This window comes from Diadema antillarum, unplaced genomic scaffold (genome assembly GCF_040938485.1).
Source record: "Diadema antillarum isolate AM-2024a unplaced genomic scaffold, OU_Dant_1.0 seq00000616_RagTag, whole genome shotgun sequence".
Classification (NCBI taxonomy): Eukaryota; Metazoa; Echinodermata; class Echinoidea; order Diadematoida; family Diadematidae; genus Diadema; species Diadema antillarum.
In genome coordinates, this window is record NW_027271540.1 from 476,754 (window position 1) to 490,484 (window position 13,731).

At 38.7% G+C, this 13,731-nt stretch overlaps 1 protein-coding gene across 1 annotated transcript in view; it reads left to right on the forward strand.

Annotated features, from left to right (window-relative positions):
- LOC139735980 (chromodomain-helicase-DNA-binding protein 4-like) overlaps positions 1–13,731 on the forward strand; it is a 53,724-nt gene that overhangs the window by 622 nt on the left and 39,371 nt on the right. Inside the window, exons 2-14 of the mRNA XM_071646734.1 lie at positions 478–575; positions 1,895–1,969; positions 2,830–3,265; positions 4,550–4,647; positions 5,994–6,197; positions 6,663–6,806; positions 8,382–8,558; positions 9,155–9,382; positions 9,636–9,812; positions 10,465–10,692; positions 11,422–11,558; positions 12,591–12,699; positions 13,202–13,393. Of these exons, the coding sequence (XP_071502835.1) occupies positions 478–575; positions 1,895–1,969; positions 2,830–3,265; positions 4,550–4,647; positions 5,994–6,197; positions 6,663–6,806; positions 8,382–8,558; positions 9,155–9,382; positions 9,636–9,812; positions 10,465–10,692; positions 11,422–11,558; positions 12,591–12,699; positions 13,202–13,393 (2,303 nt within the window). The remainder of the gene's footprint in view (positions 1–477; positions 576–1,894; positions 1,970–2,829; positions 3,266–4,549; positions 4,648–5,993; positions 6,198–6,662; positions 6,807–8,381; positions 8,559–9,154; positions 9,383–9,635; positions 9,813–10,464; positions 10,693–11,421; positions 11,559–12,590; positions 12,700–13,201; positions 13,394–13,731) is intronic.

Below are 13,731 nucleotides of genomic sequence, written 5' to 3' on the forward strand. Positions count from 1 at the left end.
ATGTTTTTGTGTTAGCATTCCTGGAAATACAGCGATTTTGGCGAGGTGTTGCTTACGGATGAGTTATGAAGATAATTATCAATCCCTTCATTTCGCACGCTGAATGAATGGGCTTATGGAGTTTGTGTGTACGGATATGCGTGCGTGTGTGTATCGAGCTACACTGGCGTGCTTTGTGCGACCCATGTGATGTGTGTGAAATAACAGCTTGTGTGGCGAAGCATGGACTGTTGTTTGTGCAGCGGCCTCGGGGGTCGGGCTGGCTGCCCAAGCCATGGCGTGGGCATGGCGTAGAGTCCTACGTGAATTTATACTATATACTGTAGTGTTGGTCCTACACTGTAGCTAGGCCATGTTGACATGCATGGGGAAGTCTCAATGAACTAGTAATGAAGTTAGTCAAACCTATGTGTACTTCTGTCTGTTTAGTGTTATGGATGAGAGTCATGTATTGAAATATTCCACATTTCTTTTCAGATGGAGATTCCCCACCAAAGAAGAAAAAAAGCAAGAAAAGTAAAAAAGAAAAGAGGAAAGATGGAAAGTCCGGCAAGAAAAGAAAGAGAGATAGCGAGGTACCCAGTACAATGTTTCTTATTCTATTTCGGCTCATATAGATTTAACTGCTAAATGAAATCTTTCCAACATTTTTATTATTTCGTGAATGTAAACGTGTTGGCAGTGCAGTGCACACGCATATTGCTTTTCACCTGTGGCGTAATTCAGGGTTTGTTGTGTGCATGGACAGATCATATCTAATTTTTTGAGTCATTGCATTTTGAAAAAATTGAATCTTGATTTCATCATTACCATGGTACAGAAATACACATTTTGTGAGTTACTTTACGCTTGCAAATCTGTTGAAAATTTAATTTGATGTGATTTGAAAAATATCAGTAAAGTGCTGTGCATTTGTAAAGATGTAAAGTACGTAATTCTGCTAGAATAGAGTGTGCTTCAATAGAGACCAACTTCAGAGTACTCTCTGAAGAAACATATGTAGTTCAAGGAATGATTTTGATCCTCCTCGTGGAATCAAGCCACTTGTTTTTAAAGACTCTGTAATTTGTAGTTGTATTCAAACAAGTATCTATAATGTGCCAATTTAACCCAGGGTTTGACAAAATGTAGACTGTAAATGAATAAAAAAACAACAACAATATATATATTGTTTTGTGTCACAACTGCGGTACTTGGAATTAAACCACTGTGTGTCATGTAGTGACGTACATTTAGGTTTGACGTAATAACCAGAGATGATTACATGGAACATGATGGAATGTAGGGGTGTGCTGCAGATTGTAATACTTGTTACAGGGATGAGTGACTAGTGAATTAAACTGGTTAATTGGGGCCAGGGTGATTCAAATTTGTTAATGATAAATGCCAAAACATGTTTGTAGAATTAAGTTTTTTTTTGTGTAAATTTTTCCCTCAAATTTGGAACATTTTTGTATGCTCTGAATGTTGAATTCTAGCCTTTATATGTTTTTTTGTTTGTTCTGACAGATTTTAGAGATAAGGTGATTACATGAGGGGATTGATGGTATCCTGATAAATACATCAGCAGACAGCATACAATCAATTATATACTTCAAATCATTGAAAACATTTCAACACTCTAGGGTCAAGTACACTTGTACAATTGTACATGTAGTATGATGGTGCAGTCATGGTGGTATATTACGTACACTTGGAGAGGTACATTGTAACTAACCATTCTAGAGTTACGCAGTTTTAAAGCATTAAACTTTCATATGGCATGGCATTGATTTCTTTCTGATTTCATATATTTTTCCTTTGCATGTGTTTGCCAACATTTAAGTTCATGCTAGATTTGTGCACTTACTGTAATTTGTGATGCTGACTTGTGTGATATTTTGACATACTTTAGGGAAGTGATCATCATGGGAGCGATGACTCAGATGGCGACATCAAAGGGAAGAGCAAGAAAAAGAAGGAATTCAAGGTGATCTGTCTTATACTGTCTAGATATGATCTCTTTTTTTTTCCTTTCGTCTTGAAAGAAACGACACTTGCAGACTTAATATATTCTTCTTTCATTGATTCAGTGGGGTTTGGATTGACAAAATACATTTAAATCTTTTATTGAACCAAGCATATTGGGGATGTACATGCTGTAGCAAAATATTGGGGATGTACAGCTGTACATGCTGTCGCAAAATATCTTTAGCAGTGTCATCAATAGGATACTGTACAATTAATCAAACATACAAGTAGAGGTAGAGCATAGAGTCAAGACAATTCTGTTTGTGTGAATGGCTTGGAATGAAATAGGATCTGTACATCACGTTCAGTTGTCTGCTTCCTTGGCTCATGTTCTTTCAGTCATATTGATAACACAAATTAGCCAGTCACTCAGTGGTCATACAGCTTGTCAAGCCTCATTTCATTATTTGCAGTGTGAGGAATAGTGCATGTTACTCTGAGTCTCTGTATCCTCCCAGTATTGTGTTATTCTATCTGGTGCTCTTTGAGTTTGCAGCACTATTCGCATGACGCATGATATGGTAAACAACATGTACAGTGTATGTTGTAAATGAATGATTTTGACAGTGGAGCTATAAACGCTCATCACAGATAGCCATTTCTTTTTCTTTAAACAAGCTGGTTCATATGCAGATGTGTGTCATTTCTGTCTTTGCTGCCCCTTCCCCTGCTAAAAAATGTGTCGCATCGATCACATTTTCCAAAGGAGAGCAATTCATGATATTTTGTTATTGTGATCTGGTGGCTTGGCTACTCGATGCACAGCATCATAGAAACCTTGACTTATAATTTTTTTGGGGTGTGTGTGTGTGTCCATAGCAGCCCTTGGAGCCATTGCCCCTTACACTGATACCACCCCCGAAGCCACAGACGAAGACATCCATCGACCTCATGCGGGAACTTGGCATTGAGGAGTTTGAGATGGAGTACACAGACTCTGACTACGACGAGCTCATCAACTACAAACTCTTCTCACAGCACATCCGCCCACTGGTCATCGAGAGAGCTCCCAAGCTGCCCTCCAACAAGCTGGTCAGTCTCCTGGCTCTCCTCTGGAAGGAATTTGCAGCAAATAATCCCAAGAAGGGTCAGGCAAAGAGACCGACCATCCCTGACTTCAAACCTCTGGCTGAGAGTATGAAGTCAGACGAGGAGAAAGAGGAGCCTAAGAGAGAGTCTCTTGAGGTGGAAGTCAAAATTCATCAGGAAGAAAAAGAAGAAGAACCCACCAAGGAGAAGAAGAGCAGCAAAGCCGGTCAGTTCTCTGTGAATTGTTTTTTGAATTTCAGTGAAATGGGGGATTTTTCTTGTAAATAATGCATCACAGTAAACAGTACGCTTCAGTACACTTTGAAAGAGCAGTTCAGAGTCTGGTATGAAAGCAGCCGTGAAACTCATCTGCAAATGTTTCATATCTCACACAATATGATATGAAATTTATTAAATTCATCAGTGGATAAAAATAGTATGCCTGCAGTAAAGCTTGTTTTGGCAATGATACCATTGAGGTGCCTACCTTATCAATGCATGAGATTTTATTCATAACCTCAAGAAATTGATGCTTTATAATGAAATGATTGTTACTGTAGAACTTTTCTTGGAAACAAATGTGAAGGGAGTGAAATGGACGTTGAAATATTTCCATAGTAGCAAGCATAAATCATGACATAACATGTTGTGTAGTTGCCTTTATTCTCAGTGTCTTGCATTAAGGCAAATGATCATGCACTAGAGTGGTATATAGAGCAACCCTTCTCATAAATTAATCAAGACTAGCAATCTGTTGTGTTTTGTTGTACATGTTTATGCCGGATGACTTTATTTTAAGTGAAGACGGCTGTGCGCTATTTCCTTTATCAAACATGTCAGAAGTGAAGATTCAGAATGTACACAGTTGTACAATAGATGCTTCACTATAAGGGCACCTTTAAAAAATTTAGCTGCATGATCTATGTTACCAGTGACCCTGGCTGAAAGAGTACTTTCAGCTGTATGACAATGTTTCCATTTGAGGTGATTGTTACTGCTTCATTATAGTGAAGATCTGTGAGTGACTAGATTTACCAAACTCAGTTTTTTACATTGACTGTTGTATAAGACAAAATCATTTAGCATAGGGGATGGTTTTCTCGCATGTTGCTCTACTTTATAGCAGTGATAGCATAATTTTGAAAACCTGTGGACTCAATTTCTTTTTGTATAATCGTATAATTATACATCATTTTACATCTTTGCAAGTTATGTCTACCTCTGCCAAGGAGGTTATGTTTTTGGTGGCATTTGTTTGTCTGTCTGTGTACAAAATGTATGCAAATAAACAAAAGGCTTCTAGATTGGGAAATGGGGCAATTTTCAGCATGCATATGTGGGTGGAAATGAGCTGCTTGGTTGAGGTCTGCACTCTCTGAGTGCTTTTCTATTTCTTTTTTGTTTTGTTGTTGAAGCAGGCCACCACTTTGTGAAACTGTTTTGACCTGCAGAAGAAATTCCTGCACATTGCATTATTGACATGCTGTATTTCATATTTTACAATGTACAGGAAAGGGCAAAGCAAAGGAAAAGAGCAAAAAGAGGAAAACAGTAGCTCCGCTGAAAATAAAAGTTGGTGGTTTGAACAAGAAAAGGAAAGCGCCCTCGGTGAGTACTTTGGAGAATGTAAGTGGTAAAGATGACACTATGATGAAATTTGCTGTAATCGCTCTAATGATATGTATGCCGTATATTTAGCAAGTCTACTTCGCGAATCTGGACTTCCTGACAATTTTGTGAGTGGCTGAATTCACAATTTTGATGTACAGTACTGAATGGAGAAATGCGTGCATACACGTCACATTCATGTCAGGATGAGATTTGATATTTTCATGTGTTTTTTAATTTGCGAACATCACTCGACCTGCAAAATGCACGAAAATTAAAAACCTCATGAAATATTTGCCATTAATACAGTACTTCATTAGCATTGTTTCTATACATCTCTTATTGCATTGGGAACAAATGTTTTCACCCTGTCTTTGGACTGAAAACTGGTGAAAGGAAGTTCATAAGATGTTGAGGAGAATGCCTTGTATGTGTAAAGTATTATGATGATGATTATAGAGAAAGGGATTTCTAGGATACATGGCAAAGTAGCAGGACATTCACTGCCAGCTGTTCCTTCAAACAATGTAGATTTGGGATTTTCACAATGTCCTACCTCTCTCCTCTTGATATGGCTGTATGCTGTCATGGCTTAATAGAAAACATTTGACAGAATCACGTACAATCGAGACGTATAGTGAGGTGCCCGCACCTCGTCAGGGGCCCGAATACCGTCACCCCTCTTAAAATTGTTACAAGCGCGCTAAACAAAAATTTATGCCCCGGACTGTGTTCAGTATGCTTGAAACTTGATAGGGCTACCACAACCAAGTAAATTGTGGTGAAAACCGAACAGTTTTTCGCAAAAATCTGAAATTTACATGAGGAATACATGTTATAAGTATCATCATGGTAACCCGCATGCATCTTTTACGTGCTTGTCTATGGGAGCATGACGGTCACCCGCTCACGTCTTTACGTGCTTTGTCTATGGGAGCGCGGGTGACGAGTTGCGGGCCCCTTCCTTAGCGCACAACTATTCCGCATCATTTGTGTTTGGTGACGATAGCTGCAAATTTCGATATCGATCAGTGAACTTGTGATTCCATTGGAATCTTCAGCATTTTTCCTGTATGTGAGTGGGATTTCATAAAATTTCAGTGACGAAATGTGATTTAAATATGCACAAACATTATCTATGACGAGGTGTGGGTCACCCAAGTATACTCTGTGAGAAATAGAAGGTATGATGTGCAACCTGCCACTGACACTCTGTTGGTCTTGTGATGTTCATGAGTGCTGTAACAGTCATAGAGGCAATTCTGATACACTACTAGTATATTACTGAGTAGGTATTGAATTGGGTATGACTATTACATATTTTCTCTTCTTTGACTGACAAACAGGATAGTGACAGCCTCAGTGATAGTGACCATTCCATAGATGATGATGAGGACAACAGTATGAAGAGTTCTAGTGCCAAGTCTGAAAGCTCAGCCTCACGCCCTCCGCCCCGCAGCAGAGCTCCTAAACCTCCCCGTCCCAAGGCACCGGCCAAGAAGAAGAAGAAGAAGAAGCCTACCACATCGGATGAAGAGGATGGCTATGAGGTGGGGTGTCACTTGGAGTCAAAACGCTTTATGCAGTAATGCGATGTTACGCATATTCTGTAAAGAGTCCGCTGGTAGCATTGTGATGGGAGAGTTCATGCATTTACAATCATATCTCATATTTAGTGCATGCTTTGGGATGCAATTAGATTAAAGTATAGTTTTCAGAGATGTGAATACCCATATTGAATGAGGAAAGCTATATATAGGAAGTCAAGTTCTTGCATGTCCCACATGCACTTTACTTTGAATCGTAGTCTCATTCCTTATTTGCTCTGAGGCTTCTTCACTTCTTATGTGTGAAAGAGTTGGAAAATGTTTGGTTACTTGACTAAATTGCGGAGTAGAGACAATTCAGGCAGATAGTAACATTGGCATGGATATTATGCAAGCCTTTACTGTTTACCATGGAGGCTGTGATGTGTAAAATTGACCAAGCTTCCCCTGTTTCTTCTCTTTGACTAGACTGACCACCAGGATTACTGTGAGGTATGTCAACAGGGAGGGGAGATCATTCTGTGTGATACCTGCCCTAAGGCCTACCACTTGGTGTGCCTGGACCCTGAGCTAGAGACCGCTCCTGAGGGTAAATGGAGCTGCCCACACTGTGTGAGTAAAGACTGCCTTGCCTGGGAGAGATTGAATTATTGTGTAAATCATACTCCATGAGGTTTAACCCTAAAAAGACTGGGGGGGCCTAAAAGGCCCCCCCCTCGACATTTCGCGCGATTACTCTGCAACACGCAATGCTCTTGCCGCGATGCTCTATGACTTTTTTCTTTCGAGTTTCCCGCACATTTTGACACCAAATTTGTGACGCCCGGGGTTACCGTTCTGAAGTTACATAACTTTTTGTACATGCACGTGAGGCCGAAAATGGCTCAAAAATGTGATTTTGTGTACAAAGTCGAATCAAATCGATTTTTTTTCCCATGGTTCATATAAGTATGCTTATTTTTACTCTCAATGGCTAAAATTAATTTGTTTTAGGAGTATTATGCTTCAAAAAGTGTGTGCCACAAATTTTGTTAAAAAAAACAACAAAAACAAAAGGTCAAATAAACAAAGAAATACATAAGAAATTCATAAAACAATATAATAGATAAGAAATTGATCTTGATACCGAATTTTTTTTCAAGTACATTTGCTAAGAATGCCGCAAAGAATAATTAGAACAAAAATGAGCACTTTTGGAGCTTTATTTACTGATTTCTCGCATAAATTAGCATAATTTATCAAAATAAAATAAGAGAAGACTATTTTTGGAAAATTTAGATATACGATCTTGTAGGTTACATCCCACACTACCATTGTGCAAATTTCTGCGGCGATCGCGCAATCCACGGCCGAGATCTTAAAGACATAATTTACCATTTGTAGTTGAAACAAAAATCCAGCATTAGTGCTTCAAAATAGTTCTAAAATGTGAGTTAGGGATAGAAACAACCACTGTAAAAATTTGAATCCATATAATATATGTAAGTGTCGTTAAATACACAAACTGTGAACAATAGTTATAATAAAAATGTTTCAAGACTAAACCGTGTACAGTTACGGTTTATTGGGAAAAACACTGATGTCTCCTTATATTTCAGGCTTTATTGCGAAAATTTTATATGGAAGGATGTTTTGTGATACAACAGACCTACACATATGCATCAAATGTGATATCTTGAACATTTTTGAAATCACTGCTCCCAAAGGTAAACTGGACCTTTAAGGGGGGGGGGGGGCCCTTTAGGCCCCCCAGTCTTTCAAGCTTCCAAAATAGCCCAGTCTATTTAGGGTTAAGTGTAGGTTACCAATAGTGCAACACATGTGTGAAGACATCCAGGGCAAATTCAGTGACTTAAGTGTGCCGTGTATCATAGGGGTCTTCAAGGAATCAGAGTGCTCATTGTAAACCTGTTTCGTATCGGATAGCACTACAGTTTAGACAGTGTATTATGAAGGCGACGGTGATGATGATGGGTTTGTTTATTGATGTCGGTGTTCTGAACATGTGCTGAACATGTGCTGTGGCATTTAGATAATACATGATATTTGTTACTTTGTTATTGATGTATAAGTCAGACACTTTATATTTTTGTTAAGTTTAACACTTTCTATCAAATTCATAGAATAGTAGATGACTATGGATGACCTAATGAATGATGTAAGTCTATATCAAACTTTGTTAATTAGGAAGGAGAAGGTCCCCCTGAACAGGAGCCAGATGAACACATGGAGTTTTGTCGTGTATGTCATGATGGTGGGGAGCTGCTGTGCTGTGAGCAATGTCCGTCCTCCTATCACATCTTTTGCCTCAACCCACCACTCCGCAAGATTCCTGATGATGACTGGGTGTGCCCACGCTGCGCTGTAAGTCTTACTGATTCTTTAATTCAGCAATTGGATAACTTAGACAAGTGTATGATGTAGAAACATAACAGACACAGCAGCTTTGCATTGCTTTCATGTGATATGTACAAATGTGTATCTATGTATCTGGCCAAATTTCTGACTGGAAGTGTTACATAAATAAATACCTGGATGGTACTTGAATCATTGTGCTGTATTCTTTGTAGAGTAGCCATTATGGTGTCCAGCTGTGTGTCGTACTTATCACTTTGTATGTCAGTGGTATTAGTAGTAGATTTGTCTGGTGACTTCCTTGCATGGTAGGAAAATTTTTACCGCTGAAGATATTGTTTCAGATCAGCTTAACGACATGTCATTATCATCAAACACAAAAATGCAGTACAGCTCATTGATTAATAGGGCAGTCCGGTTATAACGAACACATTTGTAACGAAATTCCGGTTACAACGAAAGAAAAAATTCAGGCCACAGCATTACCCGCTTTTTGTTCCTTGTTCAGTTGTAACGAAATTTTGATATGATGAGAGAAAACTGCCAGTCCCGAGGACTTTGTTATAACAGGAGTCCACTGTACTTCCTTCCTTTGAACACATTAGTGTGAACCTCCACTGGGTAGAGTCCAGAAGATCCTGACCTGGAGATGGAACACTCCAGAGATGCCTCCCGAGGAGCCGGAGGAAGAACCACAGGAAGGAGAGGAGAAGAAGGAAGAGGATCCTCGCTTGAAGCAACTCAGGGAGCTGAAACCTAAACCCATCCGAGAGTTTTTCTGCAAGTTCCATGGCATGTCCTACTGGCATTGTGAGTGGGTCACTGAGCTACAGGTAAGAGGCTGCTAGGTTCCTTTCAATATTTTGCAGATTTGACATGTGACAAAACTTTCATATTACATAGTCATACTTTTTGTGTTGTTTGTTCTTTGTACCTAAGTAACATGAGAATGACTACATGCAGTCGTAATGCAGTGAAATCTTGTGAATGTGGGTATGACTGTACATCAGGGTAATGATTAGAATACAAGTCATGCATGATAATAAATTCACGTTGTGATAATGCTCTAATTTTTGTTTCTTCCAGATGGAAGTGTTCCACAGCATCCTGCATAGGAACTTCATTCGTAAGAATGACATGGAAGACCCTCCAACGTTTGATGATGAGGAGAGCATCGCCAGGGCGAAGAGGAAGGAAGCCAAACACCATCAGGACCACGATGGCGAGAAGGAGCACAAGAAACCTGAAGAAGAGAAAGAAACAGTATGTCATGTCAGTCTAGTCTGGTTCTTGGTCCTCTTGCCATGTGTCTCAAGATGCCCCATGCATCTTTTAGGAAGGCTGCATAGTTATAACTTATATCATCTGTGAATGCGACATGACATTTCACGAGCTGTGATCCTTTTGTTGTTGTTTTACTTAGATTTGGTCATCAGTGTAAAATTACAAAATGGACAAAGAAAATAAAAGGAGCAGGAGAGCCAACCAGCTGATAAGAAATTTTAAGACATTGACCTGTGCTCCACATATCTGTCATTTGCATATTGAATGAACATGTGAATGATAAGGCACTGCAGTTTCTGAAATATATCTCCAGTATAGCAACCCACAGATTAGTGTAGTACACAAACATTGAGTATGAACATTCACTTATAAGATGAATGCATCTTCTGTTCTGCATTAACTTTACATTTGTTATTGAAACTGATCGAGGGAGAGTTATTTAAACTCAGCATGTTGAGAAGGAATTACATTTAAGTTTGTGTATGTTTATAAATATTTGTGTCATATGATACCGCATTGATCACTGCTGTGCTGTTCTCGTAGAATATGAATGGAGTCAAACCTTCTATGTGGCCCATATTATTCTTTGTGTTGTAGTAATGTAAGTGCATTTCTTTCTTTTTCTTCTCAGGAGGCAAAGGAAGGGGAGGAGACTGAAGAACCCAAAGAAGCTGTGGATGGAGAGAAGGAAGAGAAAGAAGATAAGTCTGAGACAGACTCTGAGAAGAAGGGTGATGACACGGAGGAGGAGGAGGAGGAAGACCAGGTGGATGCTGATATCCTAGCAACCGTGGAGAAGTTTGTTCAGTATGGAGTACAGCCAGAGTGGATGCAGATACATAGAATCATCAACAGCAAGGTTTGTACAATTTAGAACTCACTACAGGCTTCTTCGCTTTATAGTCTTACTACACCTTTATAGTCTTACTACACATTCTTGTACAGCGTATGAATGCAGTTTTGTGAATGTCGGGGTACATATGGTTGCTCATTTTGTGGTGTTTTTTTTTGGTTGTGTGTGTAAAAGTATATCGTTGGCTTTATGCCAAAAGGGCCTTAGACCACTTCCACTGTTATGCCAAAAGGCCCTTAACGCTATAGACTTTGTACACTATTAGTGCCCTTTGGTATAACAAGGGAAGTTCTTTAGCCCTTTTGGCATAATGCCGACGATATGTTGGTATATATTTCTGATGTAATGCTCAGAATGTTGGTGCGTATATTTTGTGGATATGTTTATGTTGACAAAGTATTCATGATGGTGTGTGTGTGTGTGTCGGTGTGTGTGTACTTGTGTGTGTGTTTGAGGGTTGAATGGGTCTTTTGAAGTGAAGTATTGAAGAAGTGGTTGATGCATTCCATACATGTTCTTGATAATGTAATTACTATTTAGATTTATGTCAAGGATAATGTAATAAGGTTCCGTGAGCTGCATACACATTATTTGTAAATCTTCCACAGCTGTTTATAAACAGCTGTTTATCACCGGCTATGTTAACCTGTGTTGTGTCAGTGTGGTAATCAAGCTGTCATGAGTTAAACCCATAACTTATCAACGCTGACATACTTTATTTCCTCTTCCTGGCAGACTGATCGATACAACCAGACATCCTTCCTGATCAAGTGGAAGCTTGTTAACTATGACGGCTCCACGTGGGAAGAGGAGGAGTTTGTTCGTAAGATTCCTGAAGGACCCAAACAGATCCAGTTCTTCTATGACCTCAAGTAAGCTTTGCATTAACTTAGTTGTTCCATTCTTGCTGCCATGCAAGTAATCTCATCATTACTGAGCATAAAGTGATCTCGTTGTATAGTTGTAATGTGCTTAAGAGCATCATCGATGATCAACATTCAGTGTCTTTTATAAGTTTGTGCAGTTAGCCTTTCCATTCTTAGTAGTAAAGTTCTCACTTTCTTCCTATATGTCTGATGCTTGAGAATGTTTGCAGTGGAATAAAACTTTACCAAAAATTTCGCTATTTCTACATATGAGTGTGTATGGACCTATGGACAAAATCAGAAACTTTCCCAAATTATGTAAATACTTTCTAGGAAGAATCATAACTTTCTCACAAAATGTAAAAAAAATACCACACACACACTCTCTCCCTCACAAACACACACAAGTGCGCACATGCACCCTCACACACGGCCAAAAAAATGGTTGAAAAATCAAAGAAATATATAAGAAAATTTGAAAAGAATGAAATACATAACAAATATCCCCCAGTTATAAAAAGACTAAAGTACCCTGGGAGTATAAGGGTTGAATGTAAAAACTTCTTATTATGAGAGGTAATTATTAATTTGAATGTTGCGCTCAAGACTCAAAGACCGTGCCATGTATACAAAGTAGAAACAATTTATTCAACAACGACCAAACAAGAGAGACACACAAGGCCTGCATGCAAAGCAGCTATTTAAAATGCAAAATGTGAATGTCGCCATGGAGTGTAGCAGTGAATCTTGCCACAAAGTGGTTCTGAAAGCATTCAAATGTTGGTATGTAGGAGAAATGTTGCTTACAATGTAGAATGTGGCAGTGAAATGTATTGACCTTGTTGCTATTGTTTCCCTAGATGGCATTTTCCATTTTCATATCTTCACTCAACAGCAACAACAACAACACTAACAACAACAAAGAGAAATAGACATCGTGATTTTGGCTACTGTCTGACTGAATCAATCTTATACTTTTACTAAAACTAGTCTCAGATTACTAATTAGCTACAACTTTTTGTTTTTGTTTTTCTGCAGGGCATTGATGTTTGGAGAACCTGTGAAGAAGAAGAAGAGCAAAGGGAAATCCAAGAAATCACGAGAAAAGGAGATCAGGATTGTGCAGAAATTGGAACCCACTACAGATGTGAGTTTGGCTATTCATCTTTGCTATCTCTTTACATATTTGGCACGTACTATTCATTTAGTCAGGAAATGCAATTATGTTTTTGTTTTGTTTTTTTCACCTGTACAGAGCTAGTATCTAAACATCTTCTGTGAGGATGCAGAGACTGATTTTCCAATGTCTGCTCTGAGATATCTTTTCAAAAACATATAAATTAGTGACTTTATCATCATTTCTCAGATCACATGAGTTTGCTGATCATCAGTTTTGGAATGAGACTCAGGCATGCATTGTTTTGAAATGCCTTGACATCAGTGAACATATTTTGAAGACATTTCAAGAAATAACGTAGTCATTAGCTGCTGATGTGGTATCAGCAGTTTTCATCAACAGTGTATGTCTTTACATTTATTTTACATAGTCTTATATTCATTATATTTATTTTATATGTCTTTATATCTTATTTTGTATAGTCTTTATTTATATTTACACATACTCTCACCCTGTAATTGTATGTGTACAGCTGCGTAAGAAGCTTGAGGTTCAGCCCCAGTACATTGATGCGTGTGGAGGCAAACTGCATGACTACCAGCTGGAGGGTCTGAACTGGCTGCGATACTCTTGGGCTCATGACATCTCCACCATCCTGGCTGATGAGATGGGTCTAGGGAAGACCATTCAGACCATTGCATTCCTCTACTCACTCTACAAGGAGGTGAGTAGCATTCCAAGCTCTCTGTCGGAGCGGACCAATCAGTAGTCCTAGGAAAGAAAACAGTCAAACCTTCCTTGTTAGTAGTGGCCACATGTGACATACAGCCATGAAAAGGGAGCAGTGATTTAAAAAATGTTCAAGATATCACATTTGATGCATATATGTAGGTCAGTTGTATCACAAAACATCCTACCATGTAGAATTTTTGCAGTAAAGCCTAAAATATAAAGAGATATCACTGTTTTTCTGAATAAACCATAACTGTAGACGGTTTAGTCTGGAAACATTTTTACTATAACTATTGTTCACATTTTGTATATTTAACAATACTTAACATC